The 23,184-nt window shown below is 66.5% G+C and overlaps 1 protein-coding gene across 1 annotated transcript; it reads left to right on the forward strand.

Annotated features, from left to right (window-relative positions):
* Positions 1 to 4,871: 4,871 nt before the first annotated feature.
* Positions 4,872 to 23,148, forward strand: LOC123832153 (ATPase family AAA domain-containing protein 3). The gene is made up of 16 exons (XM_045859692.1): positions 4,872 to 5,187; positions 8,539 to 8,615; positions 8,814 to 8,915; positions 9,227 to 9,286; positions 9,803 to 9,872; positions 10,224 to 10,389; positions 10,518 to 10,587; positions 13,030 to 13,185; positions 13,772 to 13,828; positions 13,975 to 14,100; positions 14,304 to 14,428; positions 14,823 to 14,874; positions 15,125 to 15,195; positions 16,040 to 16,207; positions 17,484 to 17,592; positions 22,355 to 23,148. The coding sequence occupies exons 1-16, from the start codon at positions 4,986 to 4,988 to the stop codon at positions 22,517 to 22,519; spliced, it is 1,776 nt and encodes a 591-aa protein (XP_045715648.1). The 5' UTR covers positions 4,872 to 4,985; the 3' UTR covers positions 22,520 to 23,148.
* The last annotated feature ends 36 nt before the right edge of the window (positions 23,149 to 23,184 follow it).

The raw sequence follows: 23,184 nt of genomic DNA on the forward strand, positions 1-23,184 counted from the left end.
GTCCCACCTGAGTGCGCAGTGCTGCGGAGGAGAGGGTGCAAGCCCCGCGCTCCTTGGCCGGCCATGACGGGGCCCGGCCAGCTCCTGCTCCCGCTGCCTCCTGCGCTGCAGGACCAGCCCCTGCCGGACAGGAGAGTGCTCCAGGCCCGGCTGGGGCTCCTCCCGGGGCCGCTGCCCCCACAGGTGCCCACTCCCGGCCCCCCCCGGAGGACACCGGGGTTCCCTGAGTGGCCGTGGGCTCCGGGTGGCTGTGGCGTCTGAGGTCGTTCCAGACTGTGCAGCTGAGCCGTTTTGCTCCGGGGAGGCAGAAGCATGTCGTCTGTCACCAGGGCAGGGGGGCCGCCGGGTTCCTGCGCTGAGGGCCCCCCACCCCGAGAGCCTCTGGGCATGGCCTGGCTGTGCTGGCCTTGCCGGTAGCTCTCCTCTCTGGGCTCAGCTGAGGGGGTGGCGGGCAGCCTCCGTGGGGGCAGGGCTGTGGGCTGGGGCACCCGAGGAGGCCCCTGCTTAGGCCACCTAAGCACAAACACCTTGAGGGCGGACAAGCCCCAAGGGGCAGCGAGCGTTGGGCGAGTCCTCAGCTCCTCGCCAGCGCTGGGCCCGAGGCTGCCGTGTCTGAGTGCGGTGACCCCGTGACCTCTCCCTGACCCCCCGGGGCCATAGGGGGCAGCAGCAGGGTGCAGAGGCCTGCAGAAAGCTGGGGGACCACTCCCCCTCGCTCTTTCTCACCCATTTCATTTTTCTTTTTTGTTTTTTAAGATTAGTCATTTTTTTTTTAGAAGTCATGTACTTTTCTTTTTTTTTCTTTTTTTTAATATTTTATTTATTTATTTTTAGAGAGGGAAGGGAGGGCGATAGAGAGAGAGAGAGAGAAACATCAATGTGCGGTTGCTGGGGGCCGTGGCCTGCAACCCAGGAATGTACCCTGGCTGGGAATCGAACCTGGGACACTTTGGTTCCCAGCCCGCGCTCAATCCACTGAGCTACGCCAGCCAGGGCAAGATTAGTCATTTTTAAGAGAGGGGAAGGGAAGGAGAGAAGCGTCCGTGTGAGAGAGGAGCATCGATTGGCTGCATCTCACACGCGCCCCATCCGGGGACCGAACCTGCGACTGCTGGGAGTCCAACTGGCGACCCTTCGCTTTGCCCAGCCCACTGAGCCACAGGGGTCGGGGCCAGCCGTTTCTTTTCATTTACAGTTTGTGTTCAATGCAAGTCAGTTCCGTAACAGGAGAAGTTACTATGAAGCAAAGCATCAGGACGCAAACACCACACACAGCCCAGCACAGACGCGCCGCGCTCAGGCCCGGCCGACACCAGAGGCGGCGACCCTGCACCAGGGCCGCAGCTCCAGGGCCGCGGGCTCGGGGCTGCTGCAGCGCTTTCCGGATCGGGAGCAGGGGCGTGGTCACCTGGCTTGCTGTTCGCACGGCTTCACATGAGCTACCCCAGTGTTGAGGTTTGTCAGCTTTACCTTCAAAACCGATCTTTTTAAAAAAAGATTTTATTTAATTATTTTTGGAGAGGGAAGGGAAGGAGAGAAGCATCGATGTGCAGTTGCCTCCCACACACCCCTCACTGGGGACCCAGCCCACAACCCAGGCCTGTGCCCTGACTGGGAATCGAACCAGCCACCCTTTGGTTTGCAGGCCAGCGCTCAGTCCAGTGAGCCACACCAGCCAGGGCCAAATCTTTTTTTTTTTTTTTACTGTAAAAAGTATTCAACGGCAGAAGCAAGAAGCACCCTGAAATCAGCTGAGGTCAATGTGCTTCTCTGCTCTTTGCAATCAGTTTAGTTCAGGTACAAGGCCCGCGGGCTGAATCCGGCCCTCCACCTTGTTTTATCCGGCTCGGCTCCTTGCCTCTCCCCGGCGGCACGGCTGAGCTCTCGCTAACCTGTTAAGGAGTAGTCACGTTTCTACGGCCCCGAAATCCCATTCTGCCCTGTGAAGGCAGCCCGGAGGCTGACGCAGCCCCGGCCACAACGAGTTCGACGCCCCGGTTCAGTTAGAGGACTCTGGTGCCCCTAGTGGAGCAGCTGGGAAGTGCGCCAGCGACTAGACTCACAGGTGGGACCTGAGGCAGACCCCCACCCATCGTGGCCCCGCACGTGCCAATCCCCGTCAAACATCCAACGCAAGATCAACTCCAAAGCCTCCGAGGAAGGAGTTCAGTTCACAGGAGGACAGTGATAGTGCGACGATGTGAAATCCACGTAGTGGTACGTGGGCATTAAATCGGTGCTGTGAAATAGCACAGGGACCCCTGGAAGGTCCGTCGATCGGGTGGGGAAAGAGAAGCGGAAGTGGAACCAGGGAAGGTTTTTGTGGTATTTAACCTGCTCTATGGCTTACAGCGTTAACCAATGAAAACCACCTCTGTTCCAAACCCTACCCTTTATGTCTGCAGATAAAATCTATCTATTTTATTTTTTAAGGGTTTACTTATTTATTTTGGAAGGGGAAGGGAGGGAGAAAGAGAGAGAGAAACATCAATGTGTGGTTGCCTCTTGTGCGCCCCCTACTGGGGACCTGGCCCGAAACCCAGGCCTGTGCCCTGAGTGGGAATTGAACAGGCAACCCTTTCCGTTTACAGGCTGATGTTCCATCCACGGAGCACCCCCAGCCCGGCCCGACCCAGTCCCCTGTGTGGATGGATGGTGCCTCACTTGAGTCTCTCCGTCGTACTCTTGCTGCTCCAGCAAGCAGCTTGGGTCTCTGTCTCCACCTCTTTCTGGTGGCCAGCAGCCGTGTATTTGCTCTGGGGCACTTGGCCGCGCCCAGTCCCCTGGGTGCAGCCTAGAGACGGTGGCCGCAGCCACTCGGCAGCTGGCAGTACGTGAAGACGTTGCCGTATTGCACTGGTGGAAGGCAGGCAGACGCTCCTAGAGGCGCCGAGGGAGGCTGCGTGCAGGTGAGGTCAAGTTCGGCTGTAAGACATCCCTCTGAGCAGTGGGGTGCAGCCTTTGATTTTTAGAGAAAAAAAGGGAATGGGAGGGAGGGGCAGAGGGGGAGAGAAACATCGATTTGTTTTTCTATTTATTTATGCATTTATTGATTGATTCTTGTATGTGCCCTGACTGAGGATTGAACCCTCAACCTTGGCGTATTGGGACGGTGCTTTAACCAACTGAGCTACCTGACCAGGGCCAATGCTTCCTTTAATTAAAAAAAAAAAATCCAATTGCTAGGGACAGTGCATCATATGAGCTTCAGATGTAAAACAGTGATTAAACATTTATATACAGGGTCTGGCAGAAGGAAGGTCTGCTTGAGTGTGGTTGGTAGGGCAGTAACATGGGTGTAATAATTTATAGTTTTAATTTGAATGTTTCACCTAAAATGTTATATGGGTGTGCTTGAGTTGTGACATTGTTATGTCAAAGAATTACATGCTTATGATTTTGTAATAAAAGGGTCTGTAATTAAAAGGGGTGTTGTTTGTGCCGGACCCTGTATTCACCGGCTGGCTCCTCAGCCAGAACAGAAAGAGACTGTTAAACGTTTGTGTGACCTACGAAGCCATCGCCCTGATTGTCCAGCACTCCCGTGACATCGGTTGCCACAGTTGTCACGACACTGCTTTGTTTTGCTTTTTTTTTTAAGATTTTTATTTATTTTTAGAGAGGGAAGGGAGGGAGGGAGGGAGAGAGAGAGAAACATCAGTGTGTGGTTGCTGGGGGCCGTGGCCTGCAATCCAGGCATGTGCCCTGACTGGGAATCAGATCTGCGATGCTTTGGTTCGCAGCTCGAGCTCAATCCACTGAGCTACACCAGCCAGGGCATGCTTTGTTTTGCTTAAAAAAAAAAAAGGAAAGAATGAACGGGCAACTTGGATGTAGGCGCAAAGGCAAACTTTGCTAACTTGGGACACCGTGGGTCCTAGAGCAACGCAGCCCTCTGTCCACCCTTGTTTCCCTCTGTCCCGGGAGGGTCCTGCCTGCCCCTTTGTCCAGGAAGCGGGCATGGGGTCTTCCGGAGTTCCTAAGCAAAAGTCTTTACCAGTCAGCGACCCCAAGCCAAGACCCTAAGTTCTCCAGCCAGGGCGCCCTCTGTGGGGCTTTGGGGGACCTGCTCTGCCTTTGCAGACTTCCGTGGTCGGAGATCCGTCGTCCGCCCCCCTCCCTTGTGAGCCACTTCTGTGTAACGCAAAGAATCGCACAAGCACCGACCACCGTGCCTCGCTGAGACAGCGAGGGGGCATTCGGCGGGGGTGGGGTGGGAGGCCTTTCTCCCGTCGGGCCCTTCATCCGGGGCGGTGGCGGGAGACTGCCTGGGACCAGGCTCTACCCTCGTGTCACCGTACCGAGCGCAGCCGCACGCCCCGCGCGCAGGGTCCGTCCCCTCGCCACCGTCAGCGCTGCGCCAGGGCCACGTGGAGCAGGGCCAGGGTGCGGGGAGCATTCCGAGGGGCCGCTCGGTCCTGTGCGTCGAGGCTCCGCACCTCGCCCTGGATGGCGAGGTCATCCGCGGGTCAGACTCCTCCCGCAGATTATTCCTCTCGCAGTCTTTCCCGTCCGTCCCGGCCACACATCAAGAAGTCTCTGCTCTATGGGTACCTGCACGTCAGCCACCGCCACGTCTGGACCTCTGCGGGCGCCCGTAGCAACGGGACGCCGTTGCTACTTGGAACTGACACATCCCAGGGCATAAGGGCTTCCCAGCCCATGAATTCTGTCCCTGACCGAACGCCGTAACCAGGGGTCTCGCCCCGCCCCCTAGCGACCCGCCCCCCTGAGCGAGTTCGGGCAATCACGGAAAGGATGCCTGGTTGACTATGATGATGTCATAGTCATTCTGGCCAATCCGAGTGCCGCAGGCGGGATGGGGGCGCTCCAGAGCTTCCGTCGCCCAGGAGTAAGAGGCGTGTGTCGCGCCTGCGCAGTTGCTCTGACCGCCGGCACACATCGCGTGGGGAGAGCTCCGAGTCGCGCGTTTTAGCTCGGCTTCGGGTCCTGGCGGCTGCTGAGGCGCGCGACGCTCGCGGGCTATGTCGTGGCTCTTCGGCATCAAGGGCTCCAAGGGTGAAGGCGAGGGGCCACCCCTGCCCCTGCCGCCCGCGAAGCCTGGGGCAGAAGGCGGCGGGGACCGTGGCGCCGGAGACCGATCGGCGCCCAAGGACAAATGGAGCAACTTCGATCCGACGGGCCTGGAGCGCGCGGCCAAGGCGGCGCGCGAGCTGGAGCACTCGCGTGAGTGCGGCGGCGTGGGCGAGGGCGGGACGGGTCAGGGGCTCCTCCGCGGAGGGTCAGTCCGCCGAGCGCCTGGCATGCCGGCCTTCGGGGGCTTTTAGTCCCTTGGTCGTCGGAGCGAGGTAGTGGCAAGTGGCTGTGGACAGGCGTAGTTGTCAGGCGAGGAAGCCGGCCTCCAGGAGTGAGCGTGTCCAGGAGTGAGCGTGCCCCAGCACACTCCCAGGCGGGGTTCGGGATCCTGTCGCCCCGGGCGCACTCTCAGCTGCCACGTGCCCCGCGGGCGAGGGGACCGGTGCCGAGGGGACTCGGAGAGGTCACAGGTAGCAGCTTCCGGGGCTGGTCTCCGGTCTTCAGTTCCTGCCATGTGTCGGAGCTCCTTCCCCTCCACGTGAACCGGCCAAGGCGTGGCCAGATCGGGGCCCGTTTGTGGTGGTTGCTGGCAGTTTTCCCCTGGAAGGGACGCGTGGGGGACGGTCATGGGTGTTAAGGAGGAACTAACAGACTTACGTTTATCGTTGGGATACGTGAGCTTTCCCAAACAGGGCAGACACCCCAGGCCCAGCCTGGTGACCTTCCTGACCCTGGGCCCCTCCAGGCCTGGCGGCAGCTGGAGCTCCCCTGAGCCGGGACCTTTCCCACAATTCCCTTCCTCCTGTGGCTTTAACCACTCGTCTGGAGTTGTGTGTTTAAGAGCCTGGGACGTGGAAGACGCCGAATAAACGTTGCTTGAAAGAACACAATGGCTCTCAAACTTTTGTTGAGGCAGAAGTGCCCTCTTTTCAAAGGTGACCCTGCAGAGAAGCCTCGTAAGGGGCCCAGGGGACCCCGTCCTGCAGTTGGGGCTCAGTCCCTGAGGCTGCATGAACGTCTGGGCCAAGGTCTCCGGGCCTCCCTGGCTGTCAGGCCCTGGAGGGGCCTTCACAGCACCCAGACCTCTGGGCCCGGGCCCAGGACAGCCTGTTGCGCCTGGCTGGGGCACGCTTGCCCGGGTTAGGTGTGTTGGGTTTTCCAGGGAATTGTAGTCACTCGGGTGGGTTCAGAAAACGGTGGCCAGGGTCAGAGCCCCTCGGATGATGACAGTCTTGGCTCTTAACTGGATTTCCTGCTGAAGGCTTAGCTGGGGGACACCTTTGTGCCCCAGCTCCCGTAGGGTTTCACCCACTTCCAGAGTATCCAAGTTTTCCCGCTCTTAGAAGGTGCCCCTCGACCGTTGGCCCCCCGCCCCCCATGGTCATATGGTGCAGGTGGCCTTGGATGTGCGAGGGGGCGGCACCGGGGCTTCCCTCCTGCGGCCTGCTCGTGCCGCCGAGTGGCTCCTGCGTCTCCTGCCCCGGAACACGCTCCACCCCGGGGCCCAGCGCCTCCCTCCGCTCCCCCATGGCCAGGCCTTCACGCCCCCGCCAGGCAGCATGTCCTCTGGAGTCCTCAGGCACCGCCACCCGGAATTACGGCCCCCCATCAGTCCCCACGCCTGATGGCTCCCCCAGACCTGGGCTCTAACTCGCTTTTGTTCCTGCCGCCTTCCTGGTCTTGCCGCTGCCCGCTGGGAGAGGATTCACACTGGGGGGGCCGCCCCTTCCTGTCCCCAAGCCCTTCTTCCCAGAGCGCTTCACACTCCTGTGTCCCAGAGCCCACCCCTGTGCAAGCCTGCCCCCCCCCACACACCCCCCGACACTTGGTTCAGGCAGCCGCGCCGGCACCCCTCGGCCTTGGCCTGCCTGCTCAGCCAACCGGAGCTGACCGCTGCTCCTGGCAGCGGGACCACCTGCTCCGCCCCGCTGGCCCCTGGCGCGCCCGGTGTCCGGCTCTCTAGTCCCCCACCCATACACTCAGGGTGGCGGGTGCCTGAAAGAGCACCCTGCCAGTGGTGGCTGCCCCTCGATGCTGCCAAGTGTACGTGTCCTGGTGCAGAGTGGCGTGAGGGTGATGAGTGCTACTGTCAGTCCTGCAGTTGCAGCCTGTGGTCAGCGGAGCAGCTGGGCACCAGGCCTGTGCCTAGCAGTAGCCTGCAGTCTCAGTTCCCTCCAAGAGTGTGTGTGTGTGGGTGGGGGGGCGCTCAGAGGTCTACCTTGCTGGCCAAAGTTCACGCGAGCAAACCGGTGGGCTGGGGTTCGGCCCCAGGGTGGTGGGCCTGTGGCGCCCATGTGGTGTGTGGTGCCCACTGCTCTCTCGTGGTCAGAGTCCGTTGTTAAAGCAGCTCCTGCCAAACCGCACACCCCAGCAGGCCGTGTGGACACCAGGGCTCCTGCCACCTCTGTCTAATGCATGGGGCGCCCCCCCAGGACTATAAACAGACGCTTTCTTCCGTCAATGACACACGCGTGTGCCACAGGGTCCTGGGCGCTGGGGCCTGCAGCCTGCTCTGACGGCTCCAACAGCACGATGGATCCCGGGGGCCGGTGGGTGGGCCAGCAGAGGGAGCCGCCTGGGGACGCGGCCGCTTCAGGGAGCTGCGTTTTTGGGGCCGTCCTCTCTCCAGCTCTGGAGGGACAGAAGAGTCCCAGGGAAACACGGCTGATCCGTGAGCACGCAGCGGTCCGGGCTGCCCTCCCCACACAGCCGAAAGCCCTCCTCCAGCTGGCTGGCCCTGCACATGCGCGGCCCCCCGACCTCGCAGGAAATGCTGTTGTCCACCCACGGTTGGCCGGGTCCGCGGCGGCGAAGCCCAGGGAGACCGAGGACCGGCCGTGCGCTCGGGAGAGAAGCTGCGCGGGAGTGGCCCGCCACGCTCGGCCCTCGGAGTCCAGGGTCAGCCCTGCTGGGCCCCAGAGGCCTGGTCTTCCTCGGCCGCGGGGGCCAGGACTGGGTTTCTTTCCACAACACCCAACGTGGACGGATGTGAGTTCGCCTCACGAGGGAAACACATGTCGAAGGCGTCACGACATGTGTGCTTTTAGCATGTGCTCTGTGAAGAGCCGCCGCCGCCTGTGCACCGGGCTTGTCTCTGGCTCAGCTGTCACCCACTCCTCGCCGCTCTTCTCCCTGCGCGCGCCCGAGGGCTGGTCAGGGCCAGGGGGCAGGCTGGAGAGGAGCCGATGGACCGTGAGAAGCCGACAGCAGCTGCGGGCTGGCTTTTCGTCTGGTGGGGGGAGGACTGCTGCGCTGACCTCGGTGGGCCAGGGTCAGCCCTCCGCACGGTTGCCCTCTGCGGTGGGGTGGTCCCCCGGAGGGTCTTTCTCTTGGGGGTGGAGCCGACGTAGGTGACAGTGGCTGGGCAAGGTCTCAGCAGGAAGAAGGTGGGCACGTGGCCTTGGAGGGTGAGGAGGAGAGCTGTGGTCTCCCTGGCAGCTGCTTGGCGGCGAGACCGCCCGGCCAGCGCCCGTGTGCCTAAGGCTCCCGCGCTCCCCGCAGGACACGCCAAGGAGGCGCTGAGCCTGGCGCAGATGCAGGAGCAGACGCTGCAGCTGGAGCAGCAGTCCAAGATCAAAGTGAGTGGTGGCCGGGGGGCGTGGCCGGGGGGGCGCCTCCTTCCCGGGGCATCGGCGGGAGCGGAGAGGCCAGAGCCCGGCCCGGTCGGCAGTGGGTCTGGCGGCAGCGCCTGCGCTCGGACGTGTGCGCCCCCTGAGGCCCCCGTGTGGGGTGGGCCCGGGCTGGGAGTGCTGAGTGGAGGCCTGGCGGCCCCGCAGGAGTACGAGGCCGCGGTGGAGCAGCTGAAGAGCGAGCAGGTCCGCGTGCAGGCGGAGGAGCGGAGGAAGACCCTGAGCGAGGAGACGCGGCAGCACCAGGCCGTAAGGGCCGTGGGGCCCCACGGGCACCGGGGGGCCTGGGCGACCGGGAGGGCTGCGGGGGCACGCCGCGGTCCCGTGGGGAGTCAGGGTCGCCTGTCGCATGGTCAAGGGCCTGGGGCGGCCTCCACACACACGCCTGAGGCCCCTGGGCTGCCCCACGCTGAGCGCGACAGGAGCCTGTGTGCCGGCGGACGGCCCTCGGGGCTGGACGGCTGCCCGAGGCCCCGGCGCCCAAGAGGGTCTGGGCCTGCGCAGGCCGTCCACCGGTTTCTCCCGCTGAGCTGGGTCCGGGCTGCTCTCTCCCTCCCCAGAGGGCCCAGTACCAGGACAAGCTGGCTCGGCAGCGCTATGAGGACCAGCTGAAGCAGCAGGTGGGTCTGCACGCCAGCACGCGGGACACCCTGGCGTCTTCCGGGGCGGGTGGTGGGGACACCGGGTCCGCGACGGGTCCTGAGGGATGTGCCCGCGGGCCACGCCCCGCTGGGGGCCTCCATAGCAGAGGCGCCTCCCCTGCTCTCTGGGCTCCCCCAGGTGGGACGTGACCGGGACCTTGGCACCAACGGGTTCACAGGGGACTCCAAACGTCCGTGCCTGTCGTGGGCACCATGGCTTTAAAGTCTGGCAGTCAGAAACCAGAGTGTTTGACGGGCAGCTGTGGCCCTGTGGCCGAGCTATGCTTGGGGGCGGGGGGGCTGTGAACCTGGCCCCTTGGTCACGCATGCCCCCCGCTGTGTTCAGACCAGCAGGCCTGGGTCCACCGTCCCCAAGGCGGCCTGGGCCCTGGGGTGGTGGCTGCCTCCACGGCGGGAGCAGCCGGCCTCTCGGGTGGGTGCCAACTGCTCCCTCTGTTTGAAGCTTTCCCTTCTTCTCTCGTGGCTTCTTCTCAGCAACTTCTCAATGAGGAGAACCTGCGGAAGCAGGAGGAGTCGGTGCAGAAGCAGGAGGCCATGAGGAGAGGTAGAGTGGGCAGCGCAACCAGGGCCTGGAGAGTTAGGGCCTGGGAGGCTGTGGCTCCAGAAAGTCAGGAGGCCGGCTGGTGGGCGGGGCGGGGGCTGGGCCCGCTGGTGGGCGGGGCGGGGAGGGTAGGCGCCACTGTCAGCTCCGCGGGCCCTGCCGTGCGTCCAGTGACCTGCAGGGGCCTCTGCCTTCCGAGCTGGGGCTTTGGAGCAGAAACCCGCGGGCTGGGCGTTCTGGGCTGGCTTTTCCCCTGCCCCGGGCGCCCCAGGGTGCCCGGGGAGTCGCTCTCCTGTGGGAAGGGTGCCTGGGCCCCGAGGCTCTGAACGCGGGGCTGCCTGCCTCCCTTGGCAGCCACCGTGGAGCGGGAGATGGAGCTGCGGCACAAGAACGAGATGCTGCGGGTGGAGGCGGAGGCGCGTGCGCGCGCCAAGGCCGAGCGCGAGAATGCGGACATCATCCGGGAGCAGATCCGCCTGCAGGCCGCCGAGCGCCGCCAGACCGTCCTGGAGTCCATCAGGTGTGCCCGCGCGCGGGTCCCCGCGGAGCCACCGCCGGCTCGCAGACTGGGGGGGGGGGCGGGGTGGCCTCTCTCCACCACGTGCAGGGGCCCAGTCCCTCCTGGTCACATGGGTGCTTCCCCTGCAGGACGGCTGGCACCCTGTTTGGAGAAGGATTCCGTGCCTTTGTGACCGACTGGGACAAAGTGACAGCCACGGTAAGCGCTGCTGCGCCCTTGGGGTCTGTGGGGGCCTCTGCCATGCCCGTCCCGGGAGGCGGAGGCTGCTGCTGGTCCTCCCGCTGCCCTCACCTGCACCAGGTGTGACGGGGCCTCCGGGTTTGCGTGCTTGGGACAATTCCGTGTCGTCGCTGGCGGTGTCTGGTGAAGGAGGGAGCCACAGGGGTGGGTTCCCCGTCACCTTCGGGAAGTGTGACTGGCTACCTGCCCGCAGCCTCCATGGTGGGCCCCGCCTGAGACGTGGGGGGCCAGCAGCCACGCTGGGGAGCCCCCTTCAGACGGGCATTTCCACCTGGAAGTGGAGGTCAGCCTGCTGCCCTGACCCCCCAGTCTGTGCCCTGAGCCGCGGGGTGGGGGCCCCTCTGGGAGGAACTCCCGAAAACCCTCTGGCTTCCTGGTGCTTCTGCGCACGGCTCCAGGCTGAGACCGGGTGCCCCGAGGGGCGGGACAGCACTCCAGCTGACCCCCAGCATGGCGGCCAGCCGGGGAGCAGGAGTGGGCATCCCAGAGCACCGCTTCCTGCCCTGGACAGAGCTCCAGCCGCACTCGGGGTGGAAGGCTGGGTGAGGTCAGGCCACGCCTCCAGGGCAGCCGGGACTGGACTGGACTGGCCTGGCCAGGGAGGTCGGCTGGTCAGTCTGGTGGCTCTTAAAGCGGCCCCTGCGGTTGTCCGCCTGAGCCCAGGGACGGGGAAAACAGGCTCCTGGCCCTGTCCGCTCGAGCTGCTGTGTGCGCCGTGCGGGGGGCCGCGCCCTCAGCGAGGGGCCCTGGGGAAAGCGGGTCCGCCTCCCGGGCTGTCCAGCCTGTGGCTCGGCGGGTCCCATGGCCGCCCAGCACGCTGCCTGGAGTGGGTGCCGGCTCTCAGCCCCAGCTGCCGCCTCCCGTAACCTGCTCCACAGAGCGAGAGGCACAGCCAGCTGCCGGGCTGCAGCCTCCTGCTCCTCCATGTGACCCTGCTCACTGGGAACATGGGGGGCAGGGCGGGGGTGCTGCAGGGCTGTGGTCTCGGCTGCGAGGCCTCGGTGGCCCTGCCCGGCGCACAGGGGAGGCTCTGGTCCTGCCCTGCCTGCCTCCCGGGGACACAGGCTGCTGGGGGAGCACCTGTGGGTGTCCCTGCCCGTCAGTGTTGGTGAGGAGAGCTGCACGTGATGGAAGCAGCTGGCCAGCACACTGACCAGTTAGTCTTTTAGAGGAATCGGTGATTTTGGGTCAGCCTGTGTCCTGGAACAAAGGTGAACTCCTTCGCAGGGGGTGGCCCGCACTGTGCGTGGCCAGCCGTGGCCTCAGCTGTGGGTGTTTGCCCCGGAAGCTGCAGAGAAAACACTTGGGACTTGGGGACAGAACCTGGCGGACCTGAGAGCTCCGTGGAAAGTGCACGCGGGGGGTCTGAGTCTGAGGGGGCTGAGAACCTGTGAGGACGGCCGGGCTCCAGCCCCTGCGGCCTCGCTGAGTGTGTGCGGTGGCCGGAGGAGGGGGGCCTGGGAGAGCAGCAGGTGCGGCTGTGCTCCCCACGGGTCCTGGCTGTTCGGACGGGGAGGGACTGCAGGTGCCCGGCCTCCTGACCGTCGGCACCCTCCTCCCGGCTGCTGGCTGCTGGGACGTCGGTCCCACACCTCAGAGCAGGTCCTGTCCATGGGCCCTTGCTGAGGGCCTCGAAGGGCCACTGAGGGGGACACCGGACAGAGGGGGGAGGCTGGCCCTGTGGCCCCGCGGCCTGGAGCCCTGCGCACCCTCTGCCCCTGGTGGAGGACGAGAGAGGCACTCGACCCTCTGAGCCGCCAGGCGTGCACTGGGGCGCCCCGTGGTCCCTGCCCGGCGGGCTCCCGGCCTCACCTGCTGTTCCGGGGACCCAGAGACCTGTGTGCTAGTTAAGTCTGTCGGTCTGCCCTCACCCCGGGGTCCCTGCCTGTCCTTGGCGGTCTGTCCATGCCGTCCGTGAACTGAGTTTGTGTCTTCTGAGATGGATGGACACTCGGGGTGGGGGTGGGGGAGGCGGGAAGACGTGAGGTTGTGGCCCAGGAGCCACCGGCCTCCTGCGGCGGCTCGGCTGTGGGCTGCGGAGGAGGGAGCCGTCCCAGGTCCAAGAGCCGGTGTCGGCGTAGGTCCTGGGGGCCCTCAGCAGCCCCCACCCTGGCGCCGGCTTGTCTTCCAGCCGCCCGTTGGGGCTCCCGTGGGCTGCAGGCTCCGCGGGTCCTGCTGGGCCACGTCCTCGGCAGCGTTCTGAGAACAGTTCGGGGGGAGCTTTGGGGGATCTTGCCTTCTGCCGTGGTGGGAGTTGAGGCTGCTGGGGGTGCCTGGAGACTCCCCGGGGGACCCCTGCCGGCACTGGGCACCCGGTGGATGCGGTGGCGAGGGCTCAGCGTCTCCCACGGGGGGCACGGTGCGGCGGGCGTCACCTGCCTCCTCTCCGGCCTGCTGCAGGTGGCGGGGCTGACGCTGCTGGCCGTCGGGGTCTACTCTGCCAAGAACGCGACCTTGGTGGCCGGGCGGTACATCGAGGCCCGGCTGGGGAAGCCCTCGCTGGTGAGGGAGACCTCGCGCATCTCGGTGCTGGAGGCGCTGCGGCACCCCCTGCAGGTAAGGGGACGCCTGGGGGGGTGGCCCAGGGTCCCGCCCACTCCTGGCGCGGCGGCCAGACACCCTGTGTCCCCCTTCCCCCCATCGCCCAGGCACTGCCCTTTTTCTTCTGCACTGTGGGTCCGCTAGGGACCCTCTCCCCCTCGATGTTGTCCCTGGGGTCTGTTGGAGCCTCTGGGTCTGTGATGGGACCGCCCCCCCACGCCCCCGGCTCGACTCCAGGGTGTCTGCGAACTGCTGGGGCTCCCGGGGGCCCTTCCCCCATCAGGAGGAAGTCGGCCGCCCCCCCGCAGGGAAGCGGGCGTCCTGCCCGGCGTGGGCTCTGGGGGCCGACGCTCCCACGGGCTGCAGTCTCCGTACAGACCGTACGGACTGTGGTGCCGGTGGTCGAGGAGGAAAGAGGCCCGTGGCGAGTCTCGGCGCAGCCCAGCCCACAGGCAGCCTCCCAGCGCGCGGTCCTGTGTGTCCCGGGCTGTGGGCCCCGGGGCATCTCCATCCCTGCGTGGCAGGCTGGCTGCCTAGCACTGGCGGCTGCACGGCGGGCTGCGCCGGCGACCCAGTGACCCTGACCGTGTGTCCTCCGCAGGTCAGCAGGCGGCTCTTCAGTCAGCCTCAGGACGCCCTGGAGGGAGTGGTCCTCAGTGTGAGTGGCGCCGCCCTGCTGGCCCGGCAGAGGTGGGGGTTGAGGGGCGGCGGGGGGTGGGGGCTGCCCTTGCACGGGCCGGGCGCCCAGGGGGGACAGGCTCGGCACGGAGCGCCCCCAGACCCAGCGCCCCTGCCCCCCGGCAGCCCAGCCTGGAGGCGCGGGTGCGGGACATTGCCATCGCGACGAGGAACACCAGGAAGAACCGCAGCCTGTACCGGAACGTGCTGATGTATGGGCCCCCCGGCACCGGCAAGACTCTGTTCGCCAAGGTGAGGGTGGCCTGTCCCCGGGGCTGCGCCTACCTGCCTGGAGACCCTCCCCTCGGGGGTGGGGGGGCCCTCCTGCACTCGGGGTGCCCGCACAGAGGGGTGGGCCGAGGGGAGGAAAAGACCCTGCTGGCCTGCCCGTCCCCAGCCCAGTCTCCCCCCCCATCCCATCCTCCCCCCGCCCCTGCCATCTGTCCGCTCCCCAGAAACTCGCGCTGCACTCGGGCATGGACTACGCCATCATGACGGGCGGGGACGTGGCCCCCATGGGGCGGGACGGCGTGACCGCCATGCACAAGGTCTTCGACTGGGCCAGCACCAGCCGGCGAGGGTGAGCGGGGCCCTCCCGACCCCGCGCTGGCACGCACCGCCACGCCCCGCTCCTGGCGGCCGCCGGGGTGTCGTTGCCGGGAAGGGTGGCTGACTCCCCGCAGCCTGTGCTGGCGTCCCCGGGGCCCCGCAGTGCCCGGTGGGGCGGGCGGTTCGCTGCAGTGCCGTTCGCAGTGGCCACGTAGCTCCCCCAGGGCCACCTCGGGGTCCTGCATGTCCCAGCCGCTTTCTCCTGACGTTGGCCCCTGGCGCGACTCCTTGTCCCGGGCTGGGGGCTGGGGTCCCAAAGTCCTGGGGGCGGCGTGGGGTTGCGGCTCCCGAGCCCTTGACCGTCCCAAAGGGGCAGTGCATGTGCCGGAACCTTCCACGGCTCACGCGGCCCCGCCCCTCCACAGCCTCCTCCTCTTCGTGGACGAAGCCGACGCCTTCCTCCGGAAGCGAGCGACTGTGAGTGCGAGGCCCTGCCTGGTGGCGGGCCGGGCGTGTGTGTGTCCGGCAGCGTGGGCCAGCCCGGGGCCTGGCTGGGTCTGCGCTCTGGGGGAGGGCCGGGGCGCGGGGCCGGCCCGAGGCTGCCGCTCAGCGGGGCCTCCTCTCTGAGCTCTGCCCGGGAGACAGAGGTGGCGTCGGGGGCGTTTTCAGGGTCTTCCTGAAGCCAGGTTTCAGGCTTCAAGGCTGGGCCCGGAACCTGTCTCCACAGGAGCGCATCAGCGAGGACCTCAGGGCCACCCTGAATGCCTTCCTGCACCGGACGGGCCAGCACAGCAGCAAGTGAGGGCCCCGCGGCAGCCCCCTCAGTCCTCGTGGTGGCCGCCACGGGAGGAAACTGAGGCACTGCCTCCGCTCGCGCGGCTGCTGCCGGCCAAGGCCGGGAGGTGCCCGCACCGCCTCGGCGGCGTCCCGGGGTCAGGACACCTCCAGCCCCTTTGCTGGTGCAGTGCGCCCAGGCCCCGCCCCCGCCGAGAAGGCCTCCCGGGGGTCTCAGGCAGAGCTGGGCGGCCAGGTCAACATCCCTGGCACCTCTAGCCGCCCCCCAGAGATGGGCTGTCAGGGCTGTAGCCCCACAGCCGGGTACCCTGGGGCCCAGGTGCCTGGGAGTGGGGTGGCCCCTTCCCCGTCCCCCAGTCACGCTCCTCTGCACCGGCGAGGCCCCTCCCGTCCCCCCCCGCCCACTGGCCGGCAAGGGGGTGCCCGGCACTGCTGGGGAGACATGTCATCCTCCCGTGTTCCGGCTGAGAGCATGGAGGGGTGCGTCCGCTCCTGCCCCGCCACGCGCCTGGGGCAGGTGGACAGGGGCGGCGGGCCCTTCTTTTCGGATGCGCCCCTGGCCCCGAAACCCCACCTTCTGGTTGAGGGGGGAGTGGCCTGTCTCAGCCCTGGGGTCCCGGTCCCTCCTGTGCACAGCGGGCTCCCCCAGCCGCCCCATCGGGTGGGGCTGTTGGCCAGAGAGGCGTGGAGTCGGGGCCGGGACAGAGCTGCTGGGGGAGGGGTGGCCGAGGCCATGCAGGGCCTTACACAGCTGCCCAGCAGAACCTGCTAGAAAGCTGCCCGCGGGGTCTGAGGCCGCGCCCCAGGGGGCCCCTCAGCGCCCCCGTCCCTCCGTCTGCCGGCGCAGGTTCATGCTGGTGCTGGCCAGCAACCAGCCCGAACAGTTCGACTGGGCCGTCAACGACCGCATCGACGAGATCGTGGGTTTCGAGCTGCCACAGCTGGAGGAGCGGGAGCGCCTGGTGAGGATGTACTTTGACAAGTATGTCCTTAAACCGGCCACGGAAGGAAAGCAGTAAGTGTCCGGGGCAGCCCGCCCCCGCTTCCCGCCCTGTCCCCCAGGGGCCGCTGGCTCCGGGTCCCCGCCCGGGCTTCAGTCCCGCCCCTGTGGCCCCACGAGGCCTGGGGGGGTGCCGGGCGAGGTTTCATTGCTGGAGGTTTCATTGCTGGAGGCCCTGCTGCTCCCGTCTGCCTGCTCGGCCCCAAGCTCCGGTCCCACTCACCCTGGCCTTCCAGTCGGCAGTCCCTGGCCCTGTGCGACCAGTCTCCCCACCCTTTCCTGGCGCATGGGGGGGCCTCAGGAAAACAGACCCCGGGGGGCAGCCGGGCCTGCGTTGTTAGGGCCCACGGTGCCCAGTAGCACTCACAGAGAGTCGCTCTGAGACCACCGTCCCCTGCCCGCCCTGACTCCCCGGACCCGGGGGCCCGGGGCCAGCACACGGCAAGGCTCCCTTCGACGGAGCCCCCTGGGCAGCGGCACCCCCCCCCCGCCCACACACACACACACTCTGTTGGGAGTGCTCCAGATAGGACGCCGAGGCTGGGCTATTTTCGCCGTCTCTGGGGGCAGCTCTCAGCAGCGCTGACCTGAATCCCTGCTGTCGGTGGCAGCAGCGAGCAGCTTCTGCTCCAGATGGCCTTGCCCTCCTGCTGCCCCCGTCCCAACCACCTCTTCCTCTGGGCTGCCTCCTCCCTCTGCCCCTGGCTGCCTCCCGGCTCCCCACTCCCCACTGGCCACCCTAGCCCGATGGCAGCCCAGACACGGCCGTGGGGTGTGTCTGAGTGGCTTATTTCTCCCAGGCCTTCTGCCTGGTGCCCCTGTGAGAGACCGTGGCACCTGGGGTTCCGGTGTGAGCCTCGCTCCAACTCAGAGCACTGGGCGCGCCCCCTGTGGTCTCCCGCCCGCGTGTCCCCCGGCCCCACCTCCCAGCACCGTTGTAGCTGCCCTGTGGTTGGGGCGTGGGGCAGGGCCGGGCGTGAGGTGGACGTGGTCCTGCCCCAGGGTGGGCGGGGCGGGCCCCTGGTTCTCCCAGGTCCTGACTTGCACGGCAGCTGCGCTGCAGCACGTCCCCCCGGCACCCTCACCGCCCGGCCCCCCTCCGGACCCCCTGGGGGGCTCCCGGAGGAAAGCAAGTGCCCACGAGGGCAGGAAGGGCGGGTGCGAGGGGCCTGGGGTCCCCTGCGCAGGCTGCCGCCCTCCCTCCAGGTGGGAGTCGCCGGGCCTCACGGGCCTCTGGACGTGCCTGGGTCCCGGGGTGCCCGGGCGTCACCCAGGAACTCCTGCTCCCCAGGCGCCTGAAGCTGGCCCAGTTTGACTACGGGAAGAAGTGCTCGGAGATCGCACAGCTGACGGCGGGCATGTCGGGCCGGGAGATCTCCCAGCTGGCCGTGGCGTGGCAGGTGAGCTGGGGCACGTGCCCTGAGGGGGACGGGTGTGGAGTCCCAGAGGGCGCGTGCCGCCCCGATGCCCCGGGGTGCTCCTGTGGGAGGGCTTCCAGCACAGACGAGACCCCGCCGCCGCTGCCCTCACAGCAGACGGCCGGGGCAGGCCCTCGTGGTGGTCGCCCAGATCGGGGTGCTCCCTGCAGTCGGACGGGGCCCCTCTGCAAATGAGCCTCGTGCGTGTGGGCGTCGCGGTCCCCTGGGCTCAGGGTCTCGGCAACGACTGGACTGTCCCGCCCGGGGCCCGGGGTGGTGGCTGCAGGCCCTGAGGGCCAGGGGGACACACCCGGGCTGGGGCGTGTCCCGTGAGCCGTCTCTGGGCTCACCAGGACTCGGGCTGGGGAGCCTGGGAGGGGCTCTGGCCTGATACAGTGTCGGGGGTGTCGACGCCCGGCGTGCAGGGTCCCCTGCTCCTGCGGGAGCTCTCCGGGGTCTGGCGGTGAGGGCGGGTTCACTGTGACCACACGGCAGCCTGGCCATGGACCAGGCCGGGTGGCCTCGCCCGCGTGCCATGGCTCAGGGCACACAGGCCGGGGGCTCTGGCGACTCCCCAGGTCCGTCGGCCTCTGCGGTGGCCGGGCATGCAGAGGGGGGCTGCACGCTGCTCCTGCCCACCTGCCCCCCGCCCTCCGGGCCGGACGCCCAGGGGCAGTGCTGCCTGGTCTCCGGAGCTGCTCCTTGTGGCGTGGCCTGGGTCCCGCCACAGTGGTCTTGTCAACGAGGCGGGTGCCTCTTAGCACCCAGAGCCACTTGTTGTGGGGGGACGCACGGCTGCCCCCCAACACTTCTGCACACACACAGCTCAGGGGCATCAGGCTCGCGCCCACTGCTGTGCAGCTGTCACCACCGTTCTCTCTAGAACTTTCCGTCCTCCCGAGCGGCACCGCTGTCTGCCCTCCGTCTGTGGGTCTGGCTCCCCCAGACTCCGTGGGGGGAGTCGCCTGGTCTCTGACTGTCTCTGCCTGGCTCTCGTCACTCGGTGGGACGCCCTCTGGGTCCGTCCACGGTGTTGTGCCCGGCACAGCTCCCTTCCCCTGAGCGGCGTTCCCGTGTGAGTGTGCGGGAGACTCTGTCCCTCCTCCGTGGGCGGACACGTGAGTGATTTTCACCTTCTAATGGTTGTGAGCCGTGCTGCTGTGCACGGGGGGGGTGACAGCGTCTCCCCGGGCCCCGGCTCTGCGTGCCTTCGGGGCGCACCCGGCGGTGGGATTGCGGGGTCCCATGGTCGCTCCATGCAGCACCTCGTGCCCCCCAGCAGGCATGGGGGCCCGGACTTGGGTCCCCGCCTGTCTGTCCGTTCCAAGGGGAGGGCCGTGGGACCTCCTTGTGGTCTGAGTTGCGTGTCTGTGGCGACCGGTGACGCTGAGCAGCAGTCGAGCCCCTTGAGGTGTCCCCACGGGCTTGGTTCCCGGCGGTCGAGCGAGGAGCTCCGCACACCTTCTGGGTGGAGCACCCCTGGGTGAGCGACCCTGACCCGCTGCTGCGTGGCGGTGAGTGCTCGCCCCCCGGCCCTCGGCGGGCACCCTCTAGTGCTGCGGGCCGAGCTCTGCGGCACGCACACTCTCCTCGGTGCCGATGAAGGCCCGTCACCCGTGTCTTCCTTTGTCACCGGGGCTGCCCCCGTCCCAGCCTGGAAGCCTCCGCGTGGCCTCGCTCTCCTCTCTGGAGGCTGTTCTGCCGCGTGTCTTGCGGGATTCGCCGCGTGGCGCCAGACGCTAAGGCGTTCGGCCCATGTTGAGTCGAGTCTGTACGCGGTGTGAGGTCTGGGTCCGGCCCCACTCTCCTGGGTGCGCGGGGTGGGCACTGGGAGCTGCAGACACGGCCCTTCCTGTCCTGGCGCCCCTGCCGGAGACCACCTGAGCGCGGCGCGGGGGTCCCCGCCGGCCTTCCGCTCTGCCGCCGGGCGGGCTCTGTCGCGCCGGGCTCCGTGTCTGTCCGTCTGTCTGCCGGGACCACACCAGCGGGAGCTGTCGCTGGGTAGTGGGCCTCCCACCAGGGTGTGCGGGGCCTCCCGCCTCCTGGTTCCCACTCAGGGCTGCTGGGGCCGTTCAGGTCTCATGAGGTTCCACGTGAACTCCGCGGTGGGCCTTTGAGATTCCCATAGCTGCAGGTTGCTTTGTGTAGCACTGACCTTGTGACAATATTAAACTTCCCGACGCTTAATCACAGACATCTTCCTGTGTTTCGGTGTCTTACTTTCTTCCTTTGGTGTCTTAAGCAACATTTTGTAGTTTTCCACGTACAAGTTGCTTCACCTCTGTAGCTAATTCCTGGGTATTTCATTCTTTTTGATACTATTGTAAATGGGATATCTCCTTTTTTATTTTCAAAGATTTTACTTATTATTTTTAGAGAGAGGGGAAGGAAGGGAGGAAGAGGAGAGAAATGTCAATGTGTGGCTGCTTCTTGTGCACCCCCTACTGGGGACGTCCTGAAACCCAGGCATGTGCCCTGCCTGACTGGGAATCGAACCTGCGACTCTTTGGTTCACAGGCCGGCACTCAGTCCACTGAGCCACACCAGCCAGGGCTGGGATTATTTTAACTTGCTAGACTGATCATTGGTATTGCACAGAAACACAAATGGTTTTGTGTTAATTTTGTATCCTGCAAATTTGCTGAATTGTTTTAACAGTTTTTTGGGGGGATCTTCAGGGTTTCCTCCATAAAAGATCACATCACCTGTACGACAAATACTTTCACCTTCCTTTCCGATCTGGATCCCTTTCATTTCTCCGTTTCCCCCCAGTGGCTCCAGCCAGAACCCCCGAGCTGTGCTGGACAGAGAGGGTGAGGACGGGCACCCTGTCCCGTCCTGTTCGGCGTCTCCCCGCTGCGGGCATCGCCGTGGGTTTCCACCTGCGGCCTTTCTCCTCGTGAGGAGACTCCTTCCTGGGGCTGGTTCCGTGAGGGTTCCCATGGGGAAGGGGTGCTGGGGTTCACCCCACGTGTTCCCGCGTCTACCACGTCCACCGCGTGTTTCTGCCCGTCACCCTGCCGACGGTGTGCCCCGCGCCGACTTCCCTGCCGGAGCCCGAAGCGTCCCGCCGCCTCGGTGGGCTGGCTGGGGTTTTGTTGAGGGCTTTCTGCCCCTCACACCCCCGAGTCCGGTCTCGTCACGGGCAGTGCCCCCTGGACTCGGCCCTCCCTGGGATGCCCCGTTGCGTTGGGTCCTGGCGCCTCCTCCCCAGGCGCCCCCCCTGCCCCAAGCTGGGATGGTTCTCAGGTGTTCCTTGTGGTCGACGGATGAACACCTGGTGGGGCCACCTGTGCTACCTGGGCAGTGTGGAGGGCGCGGGCCAGGTGTGCTCCCCGGCGCCTGCCGCAGGGTTTGCTGTTTTTCTCGGGACTAGACCGAGACGGCGGGGGTCTGGGGAGGAGGCCAGAGAGGTGCGGTGCCCGCTGGTCACATCGTTTCCGGGGACCTGGTGTGCACACGGCATCACAGGCTGTTGTCCTGGACCGCCCGGCTAAGGCGGTGGCTGCCGTGGGTCTCCGTGGCCAAGTCACTCGTCCCCTTTTCCTCCTTTGTTTGGGAGCGCGGCATCAAGCCCCACCTGTCCAGACGCTCTGGGGTTCTGGAAGGAGCAGCCGCACTCTCTCCCTGCCCCTTCCTGCCAGGGAAGCCTCTGGCTGCTTCCAGACCATGACCCCGCCTGCCCCTGGGCTGGGGTGCGCCCCCCGGGTCAGACCTCTTCTGCAGCTCTCCAGGGCCGTGCGCGCTGCTCCTCCGGGAGCCTGTGGGGCAGCCTCTCCACGCCGGGGCCGGGCCCTGAGCCGGGTGAACAGGAGCCTGGCTGCTCCCTCAGACTCGGGGACTGGCTCACGCCCCACGTGAGCTCCGGCCCCCACGTGGGGGGGCCACGTGCTGCCCTCACCACAAGCTCAGTCCGAGTCCGGGGCGTGGCAGGAAGTAGGCGGGTCTTGGGCCTGGGGAGGGGAAGTGTTGGGACCACACCTGGGCCCAGTTAGCACAGGTGACCCCACCAGGCGCTCAGCCTAATTGGGGCGGGGAGTCCTGGGCGTCGGGAGTGCCGGGAGCCGACAGTGGCTGGTTCTCGGTGCCCGTGGCTCTGGAAGGGCCGTGCGGACGAGGTGGACCCCAGCCGCCCCGTGTTCGGGGGCAGCTGGCCCGGCGCGGCCACTCTTGGGACACACTCTGCCTGGGGAGCCTACCCTCCCGTGCATGTTAGGGTGGACCTGTGCCCGAGTGGCCTGTCGTGGTTCTGTCCCCTGCCATGGCACTGGGGACAGCTCTGTGTCTGAGAAGCAGGGCCCCCCAGGTTTGCAATGGGGGTGGGGCGGCTTCCAGCGCCCAGGCCTGGGCTGTCGGATGTTAGAGGGTCACCGAGAAACTCGGTGTTGTGAGACGGGGCCCGGGGCTGGCAGGTGGCGCAGGGGCGGCGCCGGCTGCCGACTGCCTGTGAGCAGGCCCATGTGAGCACACTCACGTGCACTGCAGGCCGGGCGTGTGTGTCAGCAGGCCGGAGTGTGTGTGCAGCCCGGGGAGGGTGTTGGCCAGCTGTCCCCTGGTGGACTCAGCGTCCCCGGCTTCGCTCCCCCCTGCCCCCAGCCTGGCTGTCATCCCTGGGTCTGGCCCTGGTCTCCAGGCCCGTGGCCCCTGGTGCCTGGTGGCCTCTGAAAGCCCGAGGCCAAGGGACCCTTTCCCTGCAGCCAGCCGCTCCGGACACCCGCCTCAGCGCTCTCTCTCTCCCTGCTAGGCCATGGCGTACGCCTCGGAGGACGGGGTCCTCACCGAGGCCATGATGGACGCCCGGGTCCGAGACGCCATCCAGCAGCACCAGCAGAAGATGCAGTGGCTGAAGGTGGAGAGACCTGGGCCTGAGGGCGGCCAGCCCCTGCTCCCAAGTGCTCGGACTGCCTGAGCAGGGCCAGATGCCGGGCCCTGGGGCACCCTGGCCGGGGAACCTGCTGCCCATGTCTCCCGGAGGTCAGTGGGGGTGCCGCACAGCCGCCCTCACCCGGCACCTTCTAATGTTCCTCCAGTCGGGGCCAGGGCAGCGTGAAAGGCCCCTGCTGAGGACGGGTCTCGGCTGCGCTGCCTGTGGTGAAATCGGCCCCCTCCAAGCTGTGCTTTCGGCTGGGGAGGGTCAGGCTGGGGCTGTGCCCAGGACATTCCTGGGAGAAGGCCCAGCGCAGGAGAAGCACAGTCCCCACCCCCATGCCCAGGGGCAGCGGCCACACCGACCCCGCCCTGCTGGCGGGCTGCCCCAGTGGAGACCAGCAGTGTGGGAGCCTGACAGGGCCCCGTCCCCCTGGGACCACAGCCCGGTGAGGGCTGAACAGAGGTGCCCAGGGTGGGGCACGCCTTTGACCCACACTCACCTCAGTGCCCTTGGGTGCCTGGTGGGGGCTGCTCCTGAGATTGGAGGCCCCCGCCCTGCTGGCTAAGGTCACCCAGTGCTGGGGGCCTGCCCTGGCCCAGACGGCCTGTAGCCCGCCCACTGTTGGAGCTGGGGTCTTGGTCCAGAATCTAATAAAAACGTACACACCATTCCTCAGTGTCACATGTCTCTTGGCTGATGGGATG

The sequence above is a fragment of the Phyllostomus hastatus genome, unplaced genomic scaffold (assembly GCF_019186645.2).
Source record: "Phyllostomus hastatus isolate PE091 unplaced genomic scaffold, TTU_PhHast_1.1 phas_scaffold_182, whole genome shotgun sequence".
NCBI classification, from domain to species: Eukaryota; Metazoa; Chordata; class Mammalia; order Chiroptera; family Phyllostomidae; genus Phyllostomus; species Phyllostomus hastatus.

What these genes read in the sequence shown, in the direction of transcription:
- LOC123832153 (XM_045859692.1), top strand. Translation starts at nt 4,986, where the DNA reads ATGTCGTGGCTCTTCGGCATCAAGGGCTCCAAGGGTGAAGGCGAGGGG. An exon ending in GGGACAAAGTGACAGCCACG is followed by an intron (nt 10,588 to 13,029) that starts GTAAGCGCTGCT and finishes GGCCTGCTGCAG; the next exon opens with GTGGCGGGGCTGACGCTGCT. An exon ending in TCCTCCGGAAGCGAGCGACT is followed by an intron (nt 14,875 to 15,124) that starts GTGAGTGCGAGG and finishes CTGTCTCCACAG; the next exon opens with GAGCGCATCAGCGAGGACCT.